The sequence below is a fragment of the Spinacia oleracea genome, chromosome 6, assembly GCF_020520425.1.
Source record: "Spinacia oleracea cultivar Varoflay chromosome 6, BTI_SOV_V1, whole genome shotgun sequence".
Lineage (NCBI taxonomy): Eukaryota > Viridiplantae > Streptophyta > Magnoliopsida > Caryophyllales > Amaranthaceae > Spinacia > Spinacia oleracea.
Genome location: NC_079492.1, coordinates 140,463,669 through 140,475,146, shown reverse-complemented (window position 1 = coordinate 140,475,146; position 11,478 = coordinate 140,463,669). Strand labels below are relative to the sequence as shown.

General features: G+C 37.3%; 1 protein-coding gene across 1 annotated transcript; it reads right to left on the bottom strand.

Moving 5' to 3' along the window:
- Positions 1-3,114: 3,114 nt before the first annotated feature.
- LOC110778703 (uncharacterized) lies at positions 3,115-11,136 on the bottom strand. The gene is made up of 8 exons (XM_021983259.2): positions 10,587-11,136; positions 9,683-9,745; positions 7,009-7,740; positions 6,271-6,405; positions 5,780-5,857; positions 5,271-5,330; positions 5,082-5,168; positions 3,115-3,720 (listed from the first exon to the last, which is right to left on the bottom strand). The coding sequence occupies exons 1-8, from the start codon at positions 10,971-10,973 to the stop codon at positions 3,439-3,441; spliced, it is 1,824 nt and encodes a 607-aa protein (XP_021838951.1). The 5' UTR covers positions 10,974-11,136; the 3' UTR covers positions 3,115-3,438.
- Between the last annotated feature and the right edge of the window lie 342 nt (positions 11,137-11,478).

Sequence of the window (11,478 nt, the reverse complement as noted above, 5' to 3'; positions counted from 1 at the left end):
TAAGGCTTACAATTATTATAAGTTTTGAATGAATAGGGAATTGCACATCTTTGCTTTAAAATAACGTTAATCTCCCTTGCCTGCCCTTTGAAAGTGATGCATTTGGGTATGTAGTTGTTACACAAAGTATCTCTTTCTTAGTACTAATTAATACTTGTACTTCTATTAGGTTATTGTTAATCACTTTTAAGGTAGCCCTAACTTTTTTTGGCCTAGCTTGACCTCCATAGGACTATAGGAGTATATTACAAGCGTAGAATAATCCTCCAACGTACTCCGTATATTATTACTGTATATTAGTTGACGCGTATTTGTATATAATAAATGATAAAGTTAAATTTAAATTGGTTAAAGTTAAATTATGACACTTCCTTTGTAGCTACGGATGCGGGTATTGCAGGTATTGTCAGGGACCACAATGGAAATTGGGTGTTGGGTTTTCAACAGAAATGCTACACCCAATCAGCTCTAATGGGCGAGCTTCAAGCAATTTTTACAGCTCTGCATATCATCGAGGAAAGGCGTTGGACTCGAGTTATTGTGAACTCGGATTGTCAGCAAGCTATCAACAGGATTGTTCAAGTGGAGAATATCAAAGATGCTAATTTTATGCTTGTAAACAAATGCATGGATCTATGTACGAGGATGAATGAGGTCAGGCTGGAGTACAAGGCTAGGAATACCAACAGAGCTGCTGATAGATTAGCTAAGTTGTGTAGAACGGATTCTATGTCTAGTTATAACCTTTGTATTATTGAACAGGCACCTGAGTCTGTTTCGGACGTTCTAATGGAGGATAGACCTCCATAAACCTTTTTTCGCTTTGTATTATGTTTTCTGAATTTTTAATATAACGTTCCTAGCTTGCATCAAAAAAATGATAAAGGAAGATTTAGTTGTCCTTCTCGTTTTCTACTGTAATAGTATTAATGTTAATAGAATATGGAGTAGTTTTTTACTTTAGTTAGTCCATCCGATTTTTGAAACGGTGTAAACAGTTGCAACATACTATGAAGTACCTATGTATTTTTTATTTTCTCTTACTTTATCCAACTTTTACTTCATCTTTTATACTTTATTCATATTTTTTCTTACAATCACACAGATTTCCCACCTCCACGAATCCCACATTCTAAGTGCCTTCAAATGTTTAGTCCATAACCTTAAAGTCGTACCATATAAACCTTATTTGGTCACTATACTAACTAGGGATTAATTTTTGATAACATACTACCTCCATTTCAAAATGACATTTACATTTTTCGTTTTAGTTTGTTTCATAATATTCTTTATACTGTGTTTTTTTTTTCTTCTATTTTTAACATGAAAACTTACTATCTTATCTCTCTTACCCCACCACATTTACAACTTTTCATTCACTTTCTCTTAGTTTTTTCATTTTTTTTACTTATACTCACCTACATTTTACACATTTATCTTACTTTATACGAAGTAAAATTTTATTATATTCACCCATCTTTTTTGTCTTAATATTTATACAAATAGACAAATAGTAACAATAAACATCTTTTAACGGAGGTAGTATGACATATCCAAAATTTTCTTGTAGGTAAAGATGTAGATTCACTATTATTAGGGATTGTAGATTCACCGATTGTGCATCTTGCCCCACAATAAAAATGAAGATTGTGCATCCAGTGAGTGGACAAAAACAGGGGACCGCATCACAATGCAATTCGTCGTAACATTGGGACAACCCGGGGCCATAAAATAGTTTATTTTGTGCATGCTATTTTGGAATGCGACAATTAATTAGTATCCAATACTAACTTAATTATTTGATTACAGAGTCAATGCATCTTTGGTATTCTGCACCAATAATATACACAATACATTAATACAATACACTACACTACTCCTGATCGCTCTCTGTTTTAATACATGAATCACCGACAAATGCCAGAATCAATCCATGTGAATTAACTAAGATCGCATTTGGCTAATTCATGCCGATTTAAACACTACATTTCACCTTAATTACTGTTAAATAAGTTTCTCAAATTACATACTGCTAATAACTACTCCCTCCGTCTCTTTTTGTTTTTTACGTTTTCCTTTTTTGGTATTTCAAAATGTTCTTTACATTTCCTTTTATATTATCACATAAATAACTTAGTATTCTATCAAAATTTGTGTCCAATTGTTATTTTAACCAATTAAATTTATTGGGTCATTTAATCTTTCACACTTTCCCATTGGGAAATTAAAATTTCTCATTTCCCAATATCAGTATTTTGATAAAAGTGTAAACATTCTAAATAAACGTAATTTATCTTGTTTAAATAAAAAACTTGAGGAATCTCGATGCAAATTAATTAATCGTTAAAACGCGTGAAAAATACCAAACGTAAAGAACAAAAAGAGACGGAGGTAGTTGTATTTCTTTATACGGATACAATCGTCAAATTAAGAAGCAAACATTGTTCGGACAATAAAATCGAGCAGCTAATTAGATAGCTAGATATGGATAAAGATAGCCATGGGCCGGGCTGACCCCATGGGCCTAACAGGGTCGGGCCCACATAGGCCCACATTTTATGGTATCGGGCCGAAAAGTTCAAAATAGGACCCGAGCCCACATGCTTTCGTATCGTGCCGACCCGTCGTGCCTAAGGCTAATTTTACTAAATTTAGCTTGATTTGTAGCTTCGGATCGAGTCGTGCCGTGCCTTGTCGTGCTTTTTCCAAAAAAATTAAGGCCTAGGCCCGGCCCACAACTTCATGTCCATGTCGGGCCTGGCTTTTCCGTGCTCAGGCAGGACCGAGCTTTTTTGTACCGGGCCGGGCTTCGGGCCAGCCCGGCCCACATCCATCTTTAGATGTGGACATGCGATTATTAGTCCTGACCTTTTAGGTAAAATTACCCTCAATGAAGGGTATTCTATAAATGAGGATTTCAGAGAACACAGTGAGTTATATGCCAAACAATAGGCTAATCGGACACTTGAGAATTAAACAGTGGCAGGGAAGAAGGGTAGTCAAACTAAAGGGAAGAACCTTATAATCTGGCCCCACACCAACATGGACCATTCTCAGAATTCCCGTTGATAATTGAAAGTTATTTAAAGTGAAGATGATAGTAATGGCTTGCGGTTTGTAAGCGGGAAAAATAAAGCCAGTTAATATCAACTGCATAATATTCATGGTGAACATAATTGACTTTGGTATGGTTAGAAAAACAGTGTAATAATAACAAAGAAGATATCTAGTACTTCTTTACACCATTTAATGGTATTACCAATGAATTCTAGGGCCGTTGCTCTTGTAACAGTAGAGGCCCTAACCCGAGTCGCAATTGCGGTATATTCTGGAGCTGATGTGCTGAACTATGGGCTCCCATGGCTATGTAAACTGTCGTACGGACTAACTAGTATATATACAAAGCTTTACATCGATGATTCTGTCCATATACATTAGCTACTTGGGATTTCTAGGAGATGTTATGCCGTCACTCTTGGACTTGTTGATTGATTTCTGAGTCTCTAGAATTGGTGCGGAAGCTTCAACGGGTTTTTTAGTAGCATCTGCCTTGTCTGTATCGCGAGGACTAACCAGCTTCTTTTTTCCTACATTTTCAAATTTTGTTGTAGCCCATGGTGCGCTACCAACACTAGGACCAGCACTGGGACCATCAATTGTCAGCATAGCTGCCTCGTCTCTAGACGCATACCAGTGATTACCGCAAGCAACACACTCCAACTGCAATTTATCAAGGAATGTAAACAATTAATCCAGCTTATATAAAATTAAAGTTAAAAATGAATCCAGACTACGCAAATTTCGTTGCCAAATCAAGGGCGAGTGAGGATTCATAGTGAAAGGAGGTCCACAAAATTACCCTCCTTAATGACTATGAACAACTGCTCACAACAAATACTCCATAATAAAGATGAAACATTCATTAGGGACAAGCCAGCCATTTGACTACATTTAATCCTTTCATCAATGTGTCAGAGTGAAATTGGTTCAGTTATTAGAGAAGGATAGAAATTTATACAAGGAATTCATAACAAGATATCTGAATGAGGTAACATTAAACAAAACTGGATACATGTTCTCTATGTACACAATTACGCACCTATATAACCAGGCCTCCGATCTGCTTCAGTCCTTTCAGGTGTGAAGATTTAATTTTGTTAAAATATGGACCATATAACCCCGAAGAGTACAAAAGGAACAAATCCAGTAAAGTATAACCAAGGCCCTGTTTGTTTCATCAACTCGTATCGAGGAAATAGTTGTATTCAAACCAAGGGATGTGCCATAAGACTCAACAGTTTGGCTGAAAAGTAAAACCCACAAACCCCCAAACCTTACTTCAATTTCACTCCCTCCTTGTCCTCCCTGCTGTAAATCTCTCTACTCTGTCCCCGTTACTGTCCCCACTCTTTTTTTCCCTCCAGAATATCCGGTTAATTTAATTGTTACTTTATTACTTTATGAGTATTGGGTAAAGAGACGCTGAGGATCAAAACCCACTATTACCATGTCATTCCGAAACAAATGAAAAGCGGACTCTGTCTCCATCATCAAAATGCTTTGAAGTATTGGGTTATTGTTTAGCTTCATGGAAACTGTATTCTACCGATTGATGGTTCTACACTTCTACCTAGCCATATTATAACAGCAACTGCAGGCATTTGGTTCTATCTAGTCATATACAAGTATTATATTTCTCTTGCTTCTGATACGAAGAACAATGGAAAAACGATCAAACACCAAACAGATACTAATTGCACAATCTGAAGGTGCCTATTCTATCAGAATACCATGAAACTAGTACCACGTATTAAATTTACTGTTCAATTTTCGTCTTCATCGCAGAAAACCACACCATATAAGGCCAAATAAACCACATAGTTGAACAAATACAAAGGGCAAAATTTCCTAATAACGGAAAAATAAACGTGGGCGTAGGGTTAAGAGACCAAAGATTTCAATCACAAATAATTAATATATTCTTCTACAATTGAGGGAAAGAAAAACAACTAAAAACACACATGATGTTTTTATAGAACAAGTTTAACATAATTAATTAAATGCTCAGAAATCATACTGACCTGATAGCGGTCACCGTGACCTGCTTGTATGATATCTACCAGACCAACTTTCCTCACGTTGCACCTTGTGCAGAGAGCATCAGTCATCTGCAATTCCAAAAGTGGAAACAATATTTTGATAAATAATAAGAAGATTATGAGAAAGTTCGGACTAAACAACACTATATTGCCGAAACAATAAATATTAACCTGCATTTTTGCTGCCTCCTCAGGCTGATTACTAGTTATTTCCTCTGTAGTTAAACCCTCCTGCATAGAAACAAGAAAGACTTAGCATACCAAGTTGGAAATATAATATCTAAAGAGAAAAGACCCGACAATTCAATCTACCTTGTGTATTGTGATGTTAAAAACAACCATTGACCTATTTTTTTTAACTTAGCTAGTACTACGTATTAACTTCAGAACACACACCAGTGAACTAATAGTAACAGAAAGGAAGAGTGTATATGGATGCTACTGCAACGCCAAGAAGTAGCACAGGACCATCATGGACTTCCGTCAATATTAAATTGCAGAGCAGTAGACAAACTGTCAACATAAGATACACATCCTAGAGAATTTGACCTCATAAGCAGTTAAGTTATTACACCCCTAGGAAAAGAGATGCTTACTAACGAAAGGAAAAACAATCGTTAATCTACTAAAAAAATGGAAAACATTACATTTAATCATTCCCCCCCGGAAAAAAAAAATACCTTTAGTTCAGTCGGTGTCATGTTCAAAATTTTCAAAGGTTCCAATTCTCCACTCAACAGTCGTCCGGCTAGTTTGCCCTGAAAATAAGAAAAGAACAAAGATACTGTTAAACCCATGCATAAATATAGCCTATAGGTGACTGAACTCCATCCCACTAAAAGCAGATGACTTGCCAACAGTAACCACACAGTGTGCAATTACTCATACAGTGTGCAAGACACATAAAAGAGGAAACCATTAGGATTTAAATACGTAAAGACACATAAAAGAGAAAACCGTTGGGAACTAGATATGCTTCACAAAGAACCAACTGGATCTAACCAAGAACTATTGCTTCAAACAACATGCTTCATTCTGACAATCATAAATAATTAACCATTGTACTGGGGGGACCAAATTGTGCAGACACACATTTGATAGTCATATCAGCAGGTGCACGGAGTAAGGCAACAGACTCTCTTTCCATCTAAGGGAAGAAGATAACACTAACCTTCAGATTGAAAGACAGCTGCCTCATCTTCTGATTGTATTTGCTAAAATCAGATATAAATGCCTCGTGCGAGGCCTTCTCCAAAGCAACAATGGCTGAAACAGCAGAATCTGGCCATGTAAAACTACTGATACCCTGTAAAAAAAATCATGATGATTCTGTGAATATTATGATTGCAAGCTACTCAAGCTCAAATCAGTCCAAATATTGACTTGAAATTGAGCAGTAATTAAGACCTTTAAAGCCCAAGCTAGGCTAGGCTAGGCTCGGAATCCTGGCAACCAAGCTTAAACATATGAAACAAATTTAAAGTAGAGCTATAGAATAACATAGATTTAACAAAATGCTAATGAAAATTTCAGATGACTAGCTGTCTAGCCATTACTTGAGATAGGGATTTAGTGGCTTGAAACATTATTTGATTGGTTAGAGCTTGTTACCAAGGTTTGAGCTCGAGTTGAGTTATAAGTCAAACCAAGCTTGGAAATTTCATGCTCAACAAGCTCGAGTTCAAATTTGAGCTTGCAAGCTCAAGCTCCAACTCGGCCTAATATCACCCTTAGTTAATAAGGTGTGAACAAATTTCAAAATTGAATTACCAAAAAAAATGGACTATCTAACAAACTCTCTCTCTCTCTCTCTCCTTCCCTTCCTCTCTCTGTCAATTTATGTTCCTCTCCCCTCTTTAAATGTGCATTCGGCTCTAAAACCATGAAAATCTAAAAGAATTGAACCTACCTTTATACTTTCTTCTCGGGAATCCAAATCACCATTAGAATGGTTAATGGTATTGGCTCCACTTGTTCCTCTATTTTCTCCTTGCACATTGTCAGTCGAAGAACATACAGACTCAACTCCTTGGAGAAGCTTTTCCAGCCATTTATCTCGCGGTACATCCTTTGTCAGCGCTTTTGCTTCAGCCAAGATGGTGTAGTATTTGGATGCATTGGCAACATAGCTTCCTGGGGTCTCAACTCTAGGAGACTTGAGTGACCCTTCATCCTCGTTTGACACATCAATCGGAGATAGGTGCCGTTTCTTCAGCATTCTCTTGTTTCTTACCAACTCCTCCAACTGAACCGTAGGAATATCGTCTGCCTCAACGTCAGGAATATCTCCAAGACGAGAAATTGTTTTCTGCACCAAGACATCAATTTCTTCTTGTTTACCATCCTCATAATCTTTATCAGTGAGCCTCCACAGCTTCTTCTCTACGGTGTCATACACCTTCTGTACGATGAACCCAGGATGTTGTTTGCGATTAGGTAGCTGCTTATTTAATGGCACAAAATGAACTACGCACTTGTGCATCACAGACTCTGCAGGAACATCATCACGGTGGAAACTGTAGAAAAGCTCTCTCGTATCACGGGCCTCCCAACTTCCACCACCTTTCCTGTCAGCTTCTTCAGGGCGGTAGAACCACTGTCCAGTGACCATCATGTTCCCTTTTTTGTTCTGAGTTATTTCCTGCAACAAAAATATGGTTCAAAAGGGGGTAATTTTAATCAAGCAATTAATTATGCTTTGCAGTTCATACAAAGTACAAAACAAGAAACGTCACAGCAATACATAATTACCAACACCCCTTTCAAAACCCTTTTGTTGCGGTGTCCCAGAAGCAAGACTAATGTTAGCACAACTAAAAGGTGAAGCCTACAGAACTAATGATTACATAATATTATTTAGGTCAAAATGTGTTTGAGAATTGAGATCCTATGGCTTATGTTATCACCATCTTGTGACCCAATCTCATCAGACTTTGACGCTCATGGGCAGAGGAAGCAAGGGAGCTGTTACCCCTATTAAAGCTTGCTACCTAAGGTTCCTCAAAATGGTTCTATATTTGGTCGTTGGTTAGGAAAAAGACTTTGATTGTCATAAAGATGTGATCCATAAGGGAAAAAACAAAGTCTAATTTATTAAACCAAATTAGAGCTTGTAATGTAGTACAAGTATACAACAATTTCAAATAAATGTTAATGATTCTTTAGTCATAATTATTGAACATAATTCATCAATTTAGCCCCCTCAACCTTGATATTCTGGCTTCTCCATTTGTTATCAACTTATCACATCATCACTTTAAGATTAATCACGTTAAGTTGGTGAAGATTGAAGAATGAAAGTGCTATGGAAGAACTAGGATGCAGGGACTTAAGCTAAGAAGGAAGAGAAACTCTTAACACATTTATAAAAATAAAAAAATAAAAAAATTAAAGTATAAAGTACTAGAAGTAGGAACCAAGAATATTCTTTCTGATACTTCTAATAAATGGTAGAGAAAGAACTACCAAATTCACCATGGTTTTATTATTGATGGGATGAAAGGATCAGCCCATGATAACGAAATAATATGCAGACAAATAAGACACAGGTGTAGATCTAGAAATAATTCTCATAGGATCCTGAGTCTCCCGACTTTATATTCCAAATCACTCATGGTTGAGGAAATGTGAACAATCTGAACAGCAGGGAGGTGTTTTCCTATCGACGCAACTCCAAGTGCCACACATTGCATTTGCACAATAAACATCAACACTAAAAGTCAATACCAAAATTGCACTAAGGTAGATTGTGAAACGGGATGAAAAAAACTGATCCTGACGGACCTAACCCTTCACATGAAGTGCAAGAACTTATCAGTCGTGAAAGGAGTAAACATTGAACATACTCCCATCTTTCGAGCTTAATCGAACAAGGAAAGTCATTTTATTATTCTTTCACTAGTTAGGAAGTGAGGTTGTAAACAACTAGATCCCCCTACTCTGCTACAGTGTGGAAAAAAATACTGGACTATTGTTGTAAACAGAACAAGTAACAAGATACATTTGAGTTCATCTATATTACGGAGTATATAATTCTGAACTCAAGGATTAAGAACATGGGTCACTGGATGCTGCCTACACTAAGCGGACAGGACAGCAGAATAAATTTCATTATATAGAGTATCCCATGTAGAGCATTGATTTGGACGCAAATAGTGCAGACGCCCTCCATTACCAAGAACTTGTAAGGAAAAAGGTCTGTCATCATCGAGTTCAAAACAACTTAAGTTCCCCCTCTTTTTTTACTTAATCCAGTGTAGGGTAAAATACCACAAATTGGAACACACGTTTTCCTTTCATTTCAAATGAATTGACACCACAAGCACACAAACCCTAACCCCAACCCAAAGGAATATGAAAAGTGTTGACTGGTAAGGGGGGTAAAAACAAAGTTCAAGATTACAAAAAGAAGGGATTTCGAGAACCAAATAACATCCACAACTCCAGAAAGCGAAGTCAGAAATCCAGTTGCACAGATCTTATAAAATATAAAGCTAACACAATTTCTTTGTCCTAATACATGGGCTTATTATGAGTTCAAACCAACAATACATATATCATCCAATGCACTAATAAAAATTTACCTTGATGATTGCCACATAAGGTTTCTGGCTCTTATCCTCTGGAGTCAATAGCACGGGATCCTCCTGCATGCAAAATTGACAATATACATGAGAATAGAATTTGGTTTCACTTTTGAAGTCCCCCGATCCCTCCAAAAAAAAGAGGGTGAAGAAGGTAGGACGAAGCTTCACAATATTTACTTAGGGTGTGTTCTACTCAAACTTATTTTGAGAAAAAAACAACCACTCAAGCATGAATACATCAATTAACAATTTCAAAACCTTCATAAACTCCCAATAACAACATGACATATAAGATATTTTCTCAAATAATTCAATTCCCAATAAATGGATGTAAACAACACGACATATGAACAACAGAAAGCAGAGAGGACAACCTCTTTAAGCTTCAGGAGATGTTTCGAAACCAACAAGTTACAAATGTGGGAGAAAACATAAGATCCTTACTCAGCATTTCAATAAGACTCCATTGTCTATCCTTACTGAAATCCCACTAATTCCATCTGTTTCTATCAAATTATTCTCATATTGCAATCCTTGAACTACGATACCATGAAACAATAATTGACACGGATCCATCCATCCATCATCATTCAACTATAATCGGAAACAGCCAGAAATCAAATTAACTAAACGAAATTAGCTCAAAACTACGACCATTATATACAGAAGCATCACTAACATGTCATCCAATAATTATTATTCAGATAATTTCACGAAAACCAAAATAAAACCTAACCCTAAAACCCCTAAATAAACATCACATTCACCAATTATTCACCAATTCCTCAACAACACCACTCACAAACACGATTTCGCGATTCCCACCCAAATCAAACATCAATTACAAGACAAAAGATTAAAAATTGCGTAAAAAAAGAGGTGAGAGAAAATGAAAACTCACCAACTCAAACCGATTACCGTCGAATTCAAACTCCTTGTAGTGCTTCTTATGACCTCTACCTTTACCCGAGACCTTAATGGCTTCCCCAATGGGTCTCGCATCCTCCTGAACAGCCTCTTCTTCCTCTTCCTCCTCCTCCTCGTCATCAACTTCCTTCTCATGAATTCCGGCTTCTTGTGCATCTTCATCGTCGTCTTCGTCGTGAATCTGAACCTTCTTGCGACGCTTGGGAGGCGGAGATGGAGACAGCGGCGCTCGGCGGCGGATGGTGCGACTGCGGCGGTCACGGCGTTTATGAAGGGAAAGAGTATCGTCTTCGCTGCTGGAAGGCTTGGGAGCGCCCTCGTCATCGCTGGTAGATACTTCAGCTAACCTTCGTGTCACCATTTTTGTGGCAATTTGAGGTTTTCTGGGGATGATTTGCGAAGTTAGGAGAGAGAAAGGGAGGACAGTGTGGAGTGTGTTGTGTTTGAGGAATAGTCGAAAGATCACAGAGGTTTTGCCCGCCAAGCAGCAGCTTTATTTTTGCTAATGGTGTTCGTGCCTACAATATTTGGGTCCTACACAGACTACAAAACAATTATAAAAACAAAGCAAAGTGACAATGAGGTGTATATTGGTCTAATGGTTAAGATTAGAGCTGGTAAAATCTGATAGGACAGGATAATACGACACGAAGCAGAAACGAAAAAAATGGGTTAATGTCGAGGATTTACGACCCGTTTAATGATACGAGTCAACACGACGCGACACGTTTAATTAGATGGGTCGGGTAGTGAGATTCTCAATACGAAACTGACACGACTTAAACCGCCTAGAAAAAACAACTAGTAATTTAATATGTTCGGTGAAAAATGGAGCCAACTTTATTGAACAAATAAGACAACACGGC